At 44.2% G+C, this 17378-nt stretch overlaps 1 protein-coding gene across 1 annotated transcript in view; it reads left to right on the plus strand.

The window, feature by feature from the left end:
* Positions 1-17378, plus strand: part of FAM168A (family with sequence similarity 168 member A) — a 123069-nt gene that overhangs the window by 25086 nt on the left and 80605 nt on the right. The window contains exon 2 of the mRNA XM_067308618.1: positions 14844-14931. Coding sequence (XP_067164719.1) covers positions 14862-14931 — 70 coding nt within the window. The 5' untranslated portion in view covers positions 14844-14861. The remainder of the gene's footprint in view (positions 1-14843; positions 14932-17378) is intronic.

Raw genomic sequence — 17378 nt, forward strand, 5'->3', positions numbered from 1 at the left:
AACGCTTTCCCACACCTCTGTATTTTCCTCCTCTGAGCGTATAATCCAGCTCGTTTGTGTTCCTTAATTAGTGGTTTTTTTTTCTTGCGTAAACGGCTTTCCCCTTGATCATGGAGTTTTTAAGATCATCGCAACGTTTTGCAAGTCACGTACCGTACGAAGAATTCGCCGTACGAGAGCCGCGGTATGCAGCTTGCCATTAGGATTTCACGGAGCCCCAACCTGACATTTGGATGCTACCGACGACGGCTTTGGCACTTGAGCGGATTATCTGAGCTGTCTTCATCCGCCAGGGAGAATCCCTCCGTCCCTGCAGGAGCGTTCATTGGGAGCCCGTCGCGTGGTGAACCCCATCGCGCTGCCGGAGCCGTTACCCACGCGGGAATGTTATCGACCCTGCGGCAGCTCGGCCGCAAGGTGATGGAGGCCCGACTCGGCTGCTCGGCCGAAACTCCCGCGTCTCGGTAGGGGATTTTGGCAGGGGGAAGTGGAGCCCCAAAACTGCGGGGACCCCTTCTCCCCCGCCGATAAATTTACCCTTGAGACGCTCTATAGCGTATCAGTCCCTGTGCTCTAAGTTTTAACCACGTGCACCATTATACATAAATGCATTAATAGTCACAAAGAAATTTAGATATATATACTGTGAATTGAAAAATGATAATTAGATTATTTTAAAGTTATTGAAAGAAATCTATTTCCTTACCAAAAAAAAAGAAGAAGAGGGGAAGACTTTTGAGACGCGCCTTGCTGTGTAATGCTGGTTCTTTATGCAGTGCACGTTCCCAGGCTCTCCAGGTTGCGGAGGTCACGATTACTCTCTCACTTTGCCCTCCTTTTCTTTCCGTCCGGGCCAGTTTTTTCCGTGTTGCCTGGCAATCCACGGGAAGCTCTCCCAGGTCCTGCCCTGTGCTCTCCCTCTGCTTTCTCTGCCGGTCGCGTCGTTGGACACCTTCGGACCGGTCTCGCAGAGGAGGCGCATCCAACCGGTTCTCCGTCTTACTAACAGAGTAGGTCGGACTGGCGGGGATTTTGCTACGCTTACTGGATTCAATTCGATTCGATTTGTGGTCGATAGCCCACGGTTCCTTGTTAGTTCTTCTCCAGACATCCGTTCATCCGCACCGGTGCCTGTTAAAACTGAACTGATCTTTGAACTGAAACCGTTTCTGTTGGTTTGCTGTTGCTTTTTTAAGAAGAACATAGCACAGCCCAGCCCGGACTTCACAAAACACTGTCTTGGAATATCGAACTCATCTTTTGAGTGTGTAAAAACCAATCTGTTAATTCATTAAAAATTGGCTGCAGATTGAGTCTCGAAAAATGAGTACCTTGCCAGGCTGCGTGTTTGTCATCGCAGGTAATATCGCTGCGAGCATCGTCAGAGCAGGAGAAAAATTTGGAGAAAGGAAGTCACTTGAGTAGGTGCTACATACCTGCCAGATGATTGATAAAGTAGAATTAATTTAAGACACACACTGAATCGTTCTGAAGAACGATGGCAAAAAGGAGATGATTTCATCAGGGGGAAAATAAATGTGTCACAAATTGGTTGTGAATGAAGGGCTTGGGTTTTTTTTCCCCAAAATGTGCAAATGAGGAGCGCGAAGCTGTAAACCGGGTATTTAGGTTTGTCACACGGATACCCAGGCTCTTTGCAGGGCGTGCAAAAGATAGGCTTTACCTTGAAGCCTGTGTAAGGTAAGGACCCGAGTCTAAGCGCATAGCTGAACGCTTAAGGCAGGTGGGGAACGCGCCCAAGCTAACGGCAAGCGTGAGCTTCTCTGCAGGGACGTGGGCTGCGACACAGCTGCGGAGCTGAATGCGAAGACTAGTCAAATCGCAGCTGATGGCAGGCGGCATCCGTTACAGATCCATTTGGAGGTGTGCAGGTGCTGGACTCCGCGGTGCCTTTAGTAACGAGACCTAACGATTACCGTGTGTCTACATTAAGGAAGCAGCGAGCGCGTGTTTTGACGCGTTATTTCTGTTTTCTTGTTTATGGTGCTAAGACCTAGCCGGAGATGTTAAAGTTTAATTTCACTTGATTTTGCAGAAGGCTGTTAGCCAAAGATTATACGTTGCGTCTTCCGTTAAACTTTTGCCTTTGTACCTATAATAACACTGAAATTATATTAAAAATGCGGAAAGTTCAGGCAAGCTGTAATTAAACAGATTTTGCAGAGGCAATCTGAGCTGTGGTGGCAGCATGTGTGTAAGATTTGGAGTAATCTGTTGACTGTAGGGTTTTTTTTGTTTTTTTTTTAAATCACTGAATCAGTTAAATTGTAAAATTGGTTTCTCATGATAGGGATTAACATGAAATTAAGCCATTCTGTGGCAAATTAAAGCTTTTAGACTCTTTTTTTCAGAGCAGGAGTCATAGCATCAAAAGGACACTGACTGATAGAAAATAAGATTTTTATCACTGCTGAATCGAAAGTCTTTGTAGCTCTCTGTATGGAGGCTCTGGCATTCCTCAGGCCTAAGCTAATGTGAATGACAGATTTGTGAATTAAATTAATAGTGTTATTGCTAGATGCCCTCTTGAGTTTTAATGTTGTGCTATATCCTCCGACAACTGAACGTGTTATCTTTTTTTAATATTACTTTTATGAAAAATTCTGGTAATTGCAATTGTTTGGAAACAGCACTATACTCTTAGAAGGAAGGAAAGTCCGGAAACCTATGGAAAGGGCTACCTGTTGGCTTGCAGTGGCCTTTTATCCCTTTTCTTTCCATGAGCTGCAAAAGCACTCCTGGTTTTGGCCTCCTGCTTTGGATATATTCACTGAAAAACGGAACGACTGTTGAGGTGAAAGAGCGCCAAAAAATCCTCTGTAATGGCAGAATACTGAAAAATACTTGGCTTTTACAGCGGTTATGAAATGAATATGCTCATTGACTGCACACTGCGTGTAATATAGAGTCATCCTAGAGACTCGTGGTCTCCTGCCTCCTGTCAAGCGCGTGCTCCTAAACTCGGGTAATTCTGTATTGAGTGTCTGACTTGTGTTTGAGACACAGTGCGGCTTTATGAGCACGTGCGGCTGGCGTTTAAAGACTTCAGATGATGGTCATCTCGCTTAAACGTGCTTTCTGTGTTGCACCCACCTCTGATGATACCCTGGGGAAACGCTCTCCTAGCAAGAGCTTCTGCAGCATCCACCTGTGGAGTCTTAGGCTCAGTTAGAGCCTCTGAAAGAATCACTACGTAGTAAGGATAATTCAAATATAGTGCAAATTAGATATGTAATAGAGAAGTAGATCAGCCAAGACTTTTGCGCAGAAACAGGTGAGCATTTGCAGCGGTGGAGGGACGTGGCAGGAGGGAGGATGGTCCCTCTGTCCCTCTTCCCCCTTGCCCACATGCTGCTGCCCAGAAGAGCCGCATGATTCAGCCGTGTAGGCAGTGAGGCTGGAGAAGCTGGGGGGAAGAAAGGATAGCAGGGACCAGGAGCTGATCTGGTGGTCCTTAGCCTTCCCTCAAAGTGTTGGCAGACCTTTTGGGGACTGGGGAGCAGCCTCGAGACCATCCCCTATCCCACTTGACTTGGATGCTTGAGAGGTGGATGTGATTAAATAAGTATTTAGCATTTATGTAAACTAATTTATTTGATATTTTCAATTTTGATTATATGTATTTTGATGGCTTGTGATAGCCATTGGGCTTGCATCTTTATTTTTTGCACTGACTGTTCCATGTTGCTGTAGGAAGTAAAAACCATGCCTGAGCTCTGCTTACGATGGATACAGATCTCTTATTTTCTGAACTCGAGTTCTGTTTGCTCACCACTTGGCAACTTTCATCTGAAAAAGCCAGTAGGGTTCTTCTATATATATATTTTTAAGCGGTGCCACTTTTGCAGCACATATTTGCCAGGCGTTGGTCTTCGGTAGCATCAGGCACTCCAAGACCGACATAGATCTGATTGTCGTTCTGCTTCCTTGTAGAGAACTTTCCAAACCTAATGAAAGGATGCCAGTGTGTGCTGTCCTATGGATAGGAAAGACTTGCAGTCTCCAGGGTTCGTTAATACAGTACCTCTTGCCAACACAAAATTAATTACAAAAGGAGGATGATGGGCAAACCTCTTGCCAAATGTCCGTTTCCGCTAGCAGATTGAGCCTGTGTTCTCCTTCGTCTTTCCTGATCCAGCTTTGTTTCAGAACAGAGATTCCAAAACAGTTAAGGAAGGAGGGACCGTTGTGGAGGATTGATCCCCTCCATGTGCAGTTAAACTTTATTTTTGCCAGTCTCTGTATCCCTGTCTTTGTCCTTGCAGCAGAATGACCAAAATGATGAGAGGACAGGCAGGGATTTGGTGTGCTGCCTACTGGTGGGGTACCGGTGGGAAGAGTGCTCCATCTCCCCTGCTGCTGTCCTGGGGTTTCCAGTCTTGGCCAGAGAAGAAAGCCCGCTGCCAAAAAAAAGAAGACCTGGGAGGAGATCGTTAGAGGACAATGAGGAACCGTCGTGGCTAATAAATCACATAATAAATCACGTAGTCAAAACCTGCAGCGAGGTGAATTTGGATGCTCACCAAACAAAGCCTAGAGGATTCTGTCCCATATATTATTGAAAGGACATCTCTGCCCTCGTCGGATTTTAATTCCAGAAATACACTGTATTTCTGGTGTGTCAACTTTGTATTGTGTAATCCATTCAGAAGCAAATTTAGATTTTTATCCTATTGCGGTGCGTGGGAAGGAGCAATGTTTTCAATATTCGGGAAATGGCTGGAAAGTGATTCTCCCATACCGAGGGGAGTAATTATGAGAACTGAAGGAAGGTAATTAGTGGTGGTGGCTGGAAATTTTGAACAAAATGTAACTTAAAACATGTCTGTGAGGATAATGTGATTTTTTTTTTTCTGGTATTGAAAAATTTCTGTCAGAAATTGGTTAATACAGCTTAGTTTGACCCAATGGAAAAGAAGAAAAAATGTTATACTGTAGGCTGAAATGAAAATGAGAGTTCATGTAACCGCTGTGATTTGGGTATGCCAAATGCAAGGAACTGCACGGTCAAATCACTGCCGTAGTCTCTCTTCCGACTCCTTTTCCAGTGTGATATTTCTCTATCTCATTGCAGCACATTTTAAATTACTCTGTAATCCGTCTGAGGTGGAGGTCTGACCCTCTGAAATGCTTAAGTACTTGGGTCTTCTGTATTAAAAATAATATAAGGATGGCAGCAAGTTCTGAGCCCAGGAGCTGAAGCTGGGTCCCGGCACGGTGGGTTTGCTCACCTCAAGCAAGGCGCCTAACCAAGCTCCTTCAGCCTTTTCGTCATCTATAAAAAGAAGCTGCAGTGGTTTACTGAATATTTTGGGTTATTATTATGAATATTATGGATTACTTAATATTTTTAAAACGCTTGGAGGAGGGGAAGTTTATTTTTTATTAGTAACATAAAACTAGTCACAGAATAATATTCAGAGAGAGACAGTTTGTGTGTGATTGCTGAAATTTAGTTTCTCGTAGGAGAAGGTGCGGTGGCTGCCAGTGAGTGGTCTGAAGCAGCTCAAGAAGTCTCAGGAAATAAAAATAACTGAGAATGTTATTTTGCTTTTTTGCAGTGAAAGGATGAAAACAATTGTTGTGTTCTAGAATAGATAGTTATAATCCAGGGAAATTTTATAACCGGTTCCAGTAATTTTATGGTAGGTCAAATTCTGTGCTAGATAGATTAATAATGTCAATTAGATCCGATTTGAAAACCTGTTCTCATCTGACAAGGACCACGATCATTCGGGTTGTTTAGTATCATAGCTAATGTGGTGAATAAGTTTTCATGATCTTGTGAGGTGTCTTTATATTGTCTGTTTTACTGATACTCAATAGTATAGAAATCAATGAAAGAGAAAGCATGAACGCTCCCTGCTCCAGCCCAGGATTTCTGGTGTCCTACCAAGTATCAAGAAAATGTATGACTTGAGGCTACTAGGAAAGGTCTAAGCCTTTGGAAAATTATTTGGGAAGTAATTATGGCTAAGAGCCAGAAAATTGTGGCCTGAGACTGTGGCGGGAGATGGGGATCTGAGGAAATGAGTATTTATAGCACAAATTATTTTGGGATTGAGATCACGTCCTAGAAACGTTGGTTGAACTGGACCTCCAAAGTCATCTAGTCCCTTAGGTCAAAGTGGGGATGTACCAGCACCAGATCAGGTTAGCCATGGCCTCGTGTAGACCGGTCTTCAAAACCTCCCCGGATGGAGATCCCCAAAACTTGCCGGAAAACCTGTTCCTGGACTGCAGTTCCCTCCTCTTCAGAAAACTTTTCCTAATGGCCAACTTGCATCTCCCACGCTGCGGTTTGTGGCTGTTGCCTCTTGTCAGTTCAAGGCAAATGAATCTGAAAAGGAAAGAAATGTAGCTGTTAACCAGGGACCCATCTTCAAACTGTGTGTCCTGAGAGGTCTTTTTAGCAAAACACGGTGACCGAGGCTCGCTGAGATGCAAGAATCGAGACAATCAAGTGGAGGAGGACACGGCCCAGTTGGAGTGCAGAGCCGGAGCACTAAGAACGATGGTACGGCAGGGTTCGTTGCCAACGGGAAAGCCAGCAAAGCCTCAGGTTAAAGAAATTAGTAGGAATAACTCAGGGAAGTGGTTTGAGGATGGTTTTAGGGACACAGAGGACACAAAATGTATTTTGCTTCTCTTAGATCTGCAGTTCCACAGCTGCGTGCACATCTTCGTGTTGGGGTCCCCGCACATCTGAAGCTGGACGCATGCTGTATCGAGAGGTAGATCGGTATTTTGATATTAGTCACCCTACCTTAATATTTGACAACTGAACCGAAGCTTCTGAAAAATCTTTTTATTTCCAGAATAGGAGCTCATGGTAATTCTGCCATTTAAAAAAAAATAAACAAATGTGTTTAAAAAGTAATCTGTTGGTTATCTGCTGGCGCAACCCATCTGTCCTGTAGATATAAGGCAAGGAATTTATCTTGCAAAATTCATCTGCATATACAGACTTGTGTTCTCTGGAAGCAAACTATTTAATATAAAGTCAGTTGTGTTAGCCTAATTCTTTTCTCGTTGCTGAAGTTTTGTTGTAGGCAAACTGCCTTCTGTTTTACTGAAGCCCATAAGGGTATTTTCATAAGCTCTGCTTAATTCAAATAATATGACACACAAGCTGTTGCTGGTTTTCTGTACCACGTTCGGGCTCACTGAGCACCCGTTTGTTCTTACTGAGTGCAACAACTCGTTGCAGTGGTTCGGTGTTCCTCCCATGCCTCTTGCTTCCTCAGGACGAGGATTTTCTCTGCTATATTTTTATATACTGTCTAGCATAATTGCATCGTCAAATTATTTGGATCCCTTGACTTTTAGCAGAACGTAAACTTCAGCAACCGAAAGGTCAAGCTTTTCCTTGTCTTGGTATTTATTTTGGAGCAGCATGAGATCAGTAAATTTGGAAGTCAAGACCGGCTTTGTGCTTATAAATTATCCGTTTAATTTTTAATACGATGCAGGCACCAGGGCTTGTTCCCATTATGGATTTTCTCCGTATTTCTCCAGACTTTTCTCTGATGAAGTACTTGTGGGTTTAGTTATTTATCTGAGAGAGGGCAAGGGATGACAGAAATGCGATTCCTTGTGGGCTTGGCTAGATGACTCCCAGCCAGTCCCTGTCACCTGCCTGTGCCTCGCTCTTCCCTGTGCATAGATGGGTATTACTGGTCTTGCTGGGATCTGTAAAGTATCCAGCTCTTTCTTGCTTTTCCCACACCTGCTCTTTGAGATTTAATATGTTCAGTGCTTTACGGAAATCCCTTGCTCTACAGCAGCCTTGGGAGCACTTCCAGTTGTCTCGGATCTCCATCTCCACCCCTGATCTGGGTTTCAGCTCCACCGCTAACGTTTCATCGCGCGAGAACTGGAGTGCCGGTGCGTGGCATCAGCAGGCAGCATCGGGTCGGGGAGGTCTCGTTTTCTCCGCGCATTTTTCAGTTTGTCCGCGTGCCTGTTGGCTTATCCTTGGATGGCAAGTTCTTTGTGGCAGGGGCCAGCGTTTTAGCTGGCTCGTTGACTGAACCTGGGACTCCTAGGATTATTCTGATACAAATACATGTGTCTTTCTGGTCGCTGAAGCAGTGGGATGTAAAACGTCTACAAAGAAAATAAATTGTCAGTATAACTAATGAATAACGTAACTTATTCATGTCCAGAACCTCGAAGAAGTACGTGAAAGATTGTACACAAGTGACGTTGCAGTAATAACCAGCTGCATTAAGCGTATTGCAGAATTAAACACCACCAGTGTTTTGACGTTGAATGTCCACGATTGCATCAGGTAATGGCCATGCTTCAAATATGTTCTTATCATACTCTTTCTGTAGTCTCTCTGAGTTGCTGTCTCCTGAACGGAGAGGATTTGGTTCAAACTAGCTTGTCTAATCCAGGATTTTAATAGTGTAAAACCGTGCGGAGCATCTTGCCTTTTGAAATGGTGAACATTTTCTCAGCGTAGAACAACTTCTTGCCCAGCTCTTGCTGCTAGATAGCACTTCCTGGGCATTTTGGAAATAAAGATGGCAATCGGAACTGAGTTTTAATATTAATAGAAGTATCGGTGGGATGGTTTGAGGAGAAGGATGCCAGTTCTGCTGCTGCCGCGTGAGTTTGTGAAGCAATGCGCTACATTGCTCGGCTCTGGGGAGCTGGAGCTTGCAGTCATCCAGGTAGAGCAAGAGCAGAGCAGAGCTGAAGTTTCCTTTGGGAGTGAGGCTGTTGCATTGGCTTGGATGAGAAATGGAGAGAACTGTAGGAAAAAAGGAATAATCAGGCTCCAAATGGTGCCCTACCTAGATATGTATAAACATCAAGGTGGAGTTGAAATATTATCAAAGGAACAGCAAAAGTAGATGTACTCTACAGACAAGCCCCACCATTAATAATTTACTGCTAGATGAAGCCTTACGCTTTTTGCGGAGTCTGGTCTTTCTTTGATTTCCCTTCTTAAACTAATTTTGTTTTTATTTGCATTTTATTTTATTACTATAAGATTTATTAATAGAAGGTTATCTAAAATTGTAGCAACTTTGACCTGAATTATTTTTTTAATAAGATCTTGAACAGGTTAAAGATTTTGCTTTGCTCAAGATATGTTCAGTCGACGTTTAGTTACTGTAATACTGTGTAAACAGCAAGTGTGTGGTTGTGGAAAACTAAATCATATTAAATGAACCTCTGAGACTGTACATACTGTCCCTGCAGGTTTATTTGGGGAAAGGTGAGATGTAGCTTTGTAGCTTGCCTAAATCGACCTTTAGCGGATGAATTGGAAATTAATTTAATTATTGTTTGGCAGCTCCCAAGTGAGGGTCAAGCTGCAAATGACTTAACTGAAAAAAATTGTCAGGAAATTATTGGAATTTGAGTGTAATGTAAGGTCAGGAGGTTTCTTCATGTTCAAGGAGGTTTTGGGCTGAATACTATTAGCATGTGATTTGTATAAAATGAATTTAAAGAGGGGATATGCAGATCAAGGAAGAAATGTATCTTTGGGGTTTGTCTTTTATCTTTGCTCACGTTCTCTAGTGCTTGATTCTCTGCTTTCCTACGTGAAATAAATAAATTTTTGGTACATATGCGCAAACACCCAGAGGAGAAAATACCACTGTACTTCAAAAGAAAACATAAGAAACAAGTCTTTCAAAAGGCCTTGCATCCCAATTTCACAAATGACTAAGGCAAGGTAGGTGTCTTATTCAGAAGAGCTCACATTTGCATTATTTGCTCTTTTCTTTACAGTTTTACTTAAACTTAGATTTACTATTTAATTTTTTTGAGAACCCCGAAAGATGTGCCTTTCAGTTAGTGTCAGTTTTAAGAACGCTACAAAATATATTTATTTGTAACACTATGTTTATAAAGACTTTATTCACTTAATTTGAAAAGAAAACGAAAAATACAACCTTCCTGAATCTTGCGTGCCAAATTTGTTCCTTTGTTTCTGAATTTTGTTGAGCTCCTTCAGCGTCGTCTTTCTCTCCCTCTGTTTCTACGGGCAATACCTAGATTTCTGTATACCAGTGTCGGAAAGGCATGTAAGATCCCAGTTCCACCAATGCATGCATAGAAATAGTCATGCTAAAATTTGGTGCCCACTCGCATCTAAAATTACCCATGAACATCGGTATTAGAAGACTCGAGGCCTGAAGGACTTGGAGACGCGGTGAAGCTGCTTGCGCACGCAGTGTTTTCAAATGCACAAAATAAACATCAGAGAAAAATAACAGGATGAGATTTCCCTTCCGTCTTGCATTTGCAGTAATTTCAAGGTGTACCTCTGTCATTTTTTGTTTGGTTTTGATCCCCCATGGAAACTCTCTTTGACGGACACGCTGGCCTGCTGAGTGCTGTGGTGGTGGCTCATGGGCTGACCTCTCCCGCGTTTCTGTTCCCGCTTCATCTGCAGTAACTTCCCAGCATGATGGAGGCACGTCGGGCACTTTCACAGGAAAGAGAAAATAGATAAAAATGTAACCAGGTTAGAGCCAGAAAGGATCCCGAGACTGTTTGCTAGCAGCTAATTCCCATGCTGTTCCTGCTGGAGATCTTCCTAGTTCAGCTACCTGGTGGGGTCTCGGTAGCTTCTCAGCAACTGAGCATCACTGTCACAGCGATTAAAAAGCTATGGTAGCCTCATGCGATAGAGCAATGCTTGTGTTTTCTGTTTATAATTTGTTTCTATTAGGCTTTTTGTTGTGTATTCAGGGCCATGAGCAAGTGCTGCAAGATACTGTGGCGAAGGAGGTTTAATTTGGCTAATCCTGTTTTATTCTCATTTCAGCGTAGCTTTTCAAAGGCCACAGTGAGGTGCCTGTAATGAGTTTAAAATGTGTTTTTGAATAGAATTGTCTTGCAGGATGTATTGGAAGCTCATGTGAATGTGTTTTAATGCTAGATGCTAAAAAGAAAGAAAATCATCTCTCTGAAATGCCATTTGCATCTACTCTTTCCTGCTGGCTGGAAATAGCACCCTGCATACCAAACAGAGAGGAAGCCCAAGCCTCTTCCTCACAGCCCACTCCAACCTCTAATGTGATTACGATCTTTTTATCTCAGCTAAAACAGCATTCTTTTTCATCCTTCTCCATAAAAGAGTTGTTTTTTTCCCCCCTGTTTCTTACACCACCTACTGCATGCTAGGTGTAGGCAGTAATTTTCACCAAATTGTTTTTTATTTTTACCCTTTGCACCCAGAAGAGCCCAAAAGAGATCATGCATTGAGCCAGGCACTGTGTAAACGTGGGGATGATGCCATCCCCGCTCGGGAGAGCGTCCCGTCCGATGGACAAGGCAAGCAAGAGCGTCACCCCAGCAGGGTGAGGTGACCTGCCCTAGGCGCTGATGGTTTGGGGCATGAAATCCAGGTCTGCTGAGTCCCAGCAAGTCTGTTGCCTTTTAATTTGATTTTGCTGCTTTATTTTTTGTCCGTTAGCATTGCGTGCCTCTCACTCGGTGGTGGTTGTGCTGTGCTTAGCAGTTAGATAAAAGCTTTCCAGTCGCTACGTGGTTGTTCCATACGAGGATGCAGCATTGCACGGGTGACCGGGCAAATGTACCACCTACATCAGCAATTCATCACTGTCGCAAAAGTTGCTTTGTCCTTTAAAGGAATAAGTTATTGGTGAAGGCTGGATTCACGGCTTTCCATCCCTACGTACATTCAAGGTGCGTTTAGGGTGCTGGGCTGAGAAGGTCCCGTGCGATATTCCCACCTTGTTCTTCCCTGCTCCTGGCCAAAGGTTGTCTTTCTTGCCCCTTGGTTTGCTCTAGCTTTGCTTGTTGAGTTAGTGGAGAGCCAACCCAGCTTGCTAAACTGCTCCCCCCAAACCCAGCAACACGTGAACTGTTTTCCGCTGCGTTAGCGAGTTGAGTCAGCTCTGGCCTTAGATGGTTGTCCTTGTAGGACCAGGCTGTGTGCTCTTCTGGGCAAGGCCAAAGTCAGGCTGCGATGGCCCCGCTTTCCTCTGCAGAGTGATGAAAGACCCTGCTGTTAGTGGAGGGCCAAAGCACGCCGCTGAGATCGGAGCCTGGTCTGTTGTGCGTGCTGAAGAGCTACTGACTTTTCTCCTGGGAACATAAGGATGCCTGTAGGGGCTCGGATCAAAGGTCCTCACAGCCTGTCTCAACATATCTGGGGGGATACCTGGTGAAGAGGAAAACTCGCTGGGCTGTTGTCCAGGCTGAGGTGACCTACTAGTGATTTAACAGTTAATTATGGCCAAGAAGTCTTTGCAGCTCTGACTTCTCTCCTTTTTCTCTCAGGTCCTACTTGTGGCATCTATCTTTGGTTACCTAAGCATCACGTACCAGTAGGAGCTCTTAGGCTACGTACGTTATCAGTGTTTTAATTGAGAGCAGTACGGCACTTCTGAAGTGACTCCCGCTTATTGCCTTGCTGTTTCAGTGTTCAGAGCGGTTTTGGTGTGCTTCAATCCAGGTGCCCATCACATGTACCTCAGCTTCTCGGGGACATAGAGGTGGAAGGCAGTGATGGTCCATTAGACAGCTGCAAACCAGGCATCTGGTGGGGACACTCTGTCCAGAAGACCAGACTAATCCAAAGGAGATCCTCAAGCTGCATAGAGTGTAACCGTAGGGGCCTCGGTGCAAACCGCTTTCATCTCCTGATCATCTCTGATGGCACCAAGGTATTCGTTAACGTAGACATATCCACAGTGTTTTTTATAGTGCTTTTCCCTGTCAGAACGGCTTAAGACTTTTAAAAGTTCCAGATATCCTCGTGCCTTATTCCCGCCATTGACGTGGAATCTGAATCACGGAGAGATGATGTGAATTGCAAAAAAAACTCATTGATGGAGGCATCATCAGGGCATTTAGATGAAAAAGAGGAGGTTTTGGCTTGCTGGCCTGTGTTCAGAGTGGCGCAGGTGCAGCTCCCTGGGCACCGCGGGGTGCTGGCACCTCTGGGCAGCTTGTTCCTCCCACTGTGCTCCTGTCGAACCATCTCCTTGCAGATGGTTTCAATTTACCGAAAAAATACCTGCTTGGGCTGAAACATCTCCTACAGGTTTTGGACAAGGGAAGCGACTTCTTCCCCGTGCCAAATTTTGGTGCGTTTTGTCTGATGATTTGTTGAGAGAAATAATGCATATGCGATGTATGACAGACGTGATGTTTGTGCTTAAATCAAACTTCTTTTTCACCGGGGAAAAGAAAATCGGTCTTCTGAATGTAAATGTTTTTTGAATTTAGTCTTCATCTGCAAAAGAAAAAGTCTTGTGGTTAAAGCAGTGAGATTTAGGCTGTCATGCTGCCTATGCAAGCGCACAGTATATTTATTTCTATGCCGTTTAAGGTGCGCACGTGAGCCCGTCCTGTATCTGCCGCCATGAAATAGCACCTGCGTTTAATGGGACCCATATGTGCGCGTGAAGAATTTAAATGCACAAAACTCAGGAAAGCGTGTGCCATGACCCCGGCAGCAATATCGTGCATGTTCGTCGTGGTTCAGACTTAACCAGTAACTCCGGATACCGCTTGCGGGTGGGAGGACCAAGTTACAGCAGCTCTGGGAACCACAAAATCCTTATGCTTCCATGTCAGTCCCCAGCCACAACGTTTCACGTACATCGAGTTTTGCCCTGATTTTCATGTTTTTAAAGAACTGTGTTGTGCATTGCTGAAGCCACTTCTGCCTTGGCTACTGTCGTAATATGTATCTGGGTGTCTGTAGCGTTTCCTTCCAGCGTGCTTTATAAATGTGGTTTTCTTTGCTTTGCAAATTGCTCCTTCTGTGCTAACTTGGGTTTGGAGGGAAGCTAATTAATTAAGCAGTAATTGTTGTCAAGTCAGTTGTTGCTAACATTTAACATTTGACTTGTTTACTATCCTGAAGTAAAGCTGAAGGAGTTAATGATCTAACAAATTGTGCATCAATCATGAGAGACTTGTTTGGAAAGAATGGGTTTATTTTATGAACTGTAAAATAATACATTGAACCCCCCCCACACACACACACAATTTGAAGAAAGATCGTTTGGGGTTCGTCTTTGGAATTGCCACTGGATAGCCGCGGAGACAAATGTGTTGCCTAATAAAGCTTAATGGCTGATTCTTCCATTAATCAGAACTGGGAATGGGCTTCATTAAGATAATTAACTGAGCCGTTGCTTAACTGACAGTCAGTAGACACAAATTCCCAGGTTACTTGCTTTCCTCTAAATAAAACTTAGAAGAAGATAACCCGGCACCGTTTAATCATCTTTATTAGATAAACGGAAGCGCTATTAAAATCTCCGTCGGGTGCCTCGACGGGCTCCGCGATGTTGCCGAGGACCTCCCGCGCAGGCGCGAGCTCGCGGGATTCGGCTACGGCTGAGCGCTCGCGCCAGCAGCACGTGCCCTTGTGCCTGCTAATTGCTCAAGGGCCCGTTATTCTTTGGGGTTGGTGGTGTCACCCCCAAAGCATCAGCTCCTCCAAGTGGGAGAAGTCCGTGGCCCAATTGGTGGCTTTTCCTTTTCGTTCGCTGCCTGCTGGAAGTGGGATCGCGAATCCCGAGCACCTCTGAAGGTAGGGGTGCACAGGATTACTCTGCTCCAGGTATATTTGGAGGCAGAACAGACAGCGGTGAAGAAGTTCGGGGAATTAACGGAGATATCTGAAACCTGAATTATTAAATATGCTGTCTAGTTGTCACGTCTGGTTGTAAATCCTTTTCTTTGCAGCTCTTTGTGTCTCGAATTATAACGGGGTAAGGCTACCGTTGAGTACAGCTTTGCACAGAAGACTGCTCTCAGGGTGACGTAAGCCCGGCTTCTCAACTGTGCTTTTCTCCTTTTGTCTGCAGAGTTCCCAGTCTTCCGCAATGAACCCTGTTTACAGCCCCGTCCAACCTGGGGCTCCCTACGGAAACCCCAAGAACATGGCGTATACAGGTAGGTTTGGTGTTAAGCGACTGCCTTATGAATGTCCGTCTTGCGCAGTTAGAGCAGAGGATGGTTAACGAGTTGTTAGTCTCTTAACTAAAGCAGAAACGGTTCACGTCGGGGAGCCCGATGGGAACGCGACTTGCCCGAAAAACTCTTCAGCAAAGCCAATGCAGGAAGTTTAGAGAGAAGAAATGAACTCGAATTCATAAGAAGAGGGTTCCCGGGAAATTCGAAAGGAAAGGACCAAAAGCCTATAGCTTTAAACGAACCAAACACACAAAAAGTTGCTGGGAGGATCAGGTGGGAAGGGCTGAACTGAACCACGTGGGTGCATGTGCTAGAATAATCCTGCCGTGTGTAGTGAGGATCCCGCAGGAGAGAGCCAGTGGTTTGGAGAACCTGCAGTTGTTGTTATAGATAGTGATTTAAACTGCATTGTTGACTTTTTTTTAATGTTATGCATTGCTTGATTTAATCTTTTGTTGAACAGCAAGTCTGATATCTGAGTTTGAAGTCTATCTTTTGAACTGAGTGATTTGTCTAACAATGTCATCTTTAGTACTTGAAAAAGGCATTGAAATATGTTCACCATAATTATATAACTAATGGCAAGCTAAAGTGTACTAACACGGAGAGACTCTGGCTCGGAGGGGAAATAGCGCTTTGGAAAAAAATAATCTCAACGTGGGTCTATCTGTGGTCTTCCTTGTGGAGTATGTCTACCAGCAGATGTTCTTCTGATCTTGTAGGCACCTTATGAAATCAGCCTTGGAAGATCGCTTCTTCTAACATTTTTTTGAATGTAGTTAGCAGTTAAGTGCCATCTTGCATTAATGCTTCCTTCTTTATATTTGCATTGCGAGTTGTCTGTGTTGACTTTTCCCCAAAGTGCGAAACTGGTTGGAAGAGTGCTTTTGCGGAGTAAAGCGGTCAACGGAAAATGGGCACGAACATCAAACGGTGTCTCAGCTGCCTCATTTACCAGATATTTCCGTTGACTTTGGTAGATATTTCTGCCAGGAGATCGGTACAGTTGGCTGCATTGCAACAAGGAGACCTGCGTGATACCCCATGGAGCAGGGAGTTCCTCAAAGGGGCTTTGCCCCATTTTTTTATTCACGCTTTCTTTTTTTCCCCCTGTCAAATTTGTGTGTGCTGCTTTGGGGGAGCTACTGTAGCTCGGGGGAACTTTGGTCTCACAGTCAAAGCACTAGAGGCTTGGAAAAAATTTCTCTGCCCATAATAGTCTCTTCAGTCCCCCCATCCTGGGTGATCGGACAAGCTCATAAGGGCACAGTTATTTCCCTGCACTAGAAAGTAACAGGGATTTTGTTTTGAGTAAGTCTGCTTCTCTCTGACTTTACTTTTCTTTGTGTGTGTTCAAAACTCTGCATTAATATCCCTTCAGTGTAGGTTTTCTCTGTCGGCTTTCAAACGATCCCAAATGTTTTAGGAGCTGCCTTCCTGACACTTGGTAAGACAATTTGCTTTAAATATTGAGGTGTGGCTTGTACAGAGCTTGTAACTTGACCTTTCTGGAAGGAGAATTTTAGAGGGTGATTTCTGTTTTAAACGAACGAATTGGACCTGACTGCATGCTGAATAAGTCAAATGGTGACGTTAAGAGGAAATTATCTTCTAAGTAAATTTTACTCTCTCAGAAACCTGCTGGTTCATCACCACAGAGATTATCATGTGCACTTATATATATGTACAACTATTGTCTACCTTGGCCACCTTGCTCCAGCTCTGGTGGTGGTTGTGGTAGCTGGCCCTCCTGACATTGGTTTCATCCTGAACCGCAGCACTTCAGCCGTTTGTGGCCTCCAGAATTTGTGGGGAACAAAGAGAAATGAGTGGCAGATGTGGAAGATGACCTTGGGGAGGTAAAAAAAAACGCCAAGGGCAGATCAGACCTGAAAAAATGCAACAAGATCCTTAGGAACATCAGTGAAAACACGAGAACGTGAAGGTTCAAGTGGCCGCCGTGTGTGTTTGAACGTAGCGCACCAAAGCCATAGCTGAACCGTATGCGTGCTTGGTTTTCCCATAGCACGACCATGAGGTTAAGTGTCAGTGGGCTGAATTCTTCCCAGGAAGTCCCAAAACAGACGATAGGTTGCCAAGTGTTCAAGCTAGGAGCTGTTGTCTTTCCTAGGCGAACAGAATTACAAAGCCTCTTTTAAAGAGGAATTCATTTCAGTATTTAATGGAAAACCTGAAGGTGTATTGCAAAAGTGGGAAAAATATTGCAAGTCTTGTCCTTTAAATATCAGAGGCAGGCCGCTCTTGAACGTGGTCTCAACAATTATGAAAAGAAAGCTGCCACGTCTCTTACGTGAGAAATGTGAAGTTATGCCCATCTAAGGCTTTCTTTCTATGCTTAGACTTCATTTACAATTCTTTAACTTGCCTCATTAAGCTATGTGTCAGCTCATTATATAATCACAAGC

The sequence above is a fragment of the Apteryx mantelli genome, chromosome 1, assembly GCF_036417845.1.
Source record: "Apteryx mantelli isolate bAptMan1 chromosome 1, bAptMan1.hap1, whole genome shotgun sequence".
Classification (NCBI taxonomy): domain Eukaryota; kingdom Metazoa; phylum Chordata; class Aves; order Apterygiformes; family Apterygidae; genus Apteryx; species Apteryx mantelli.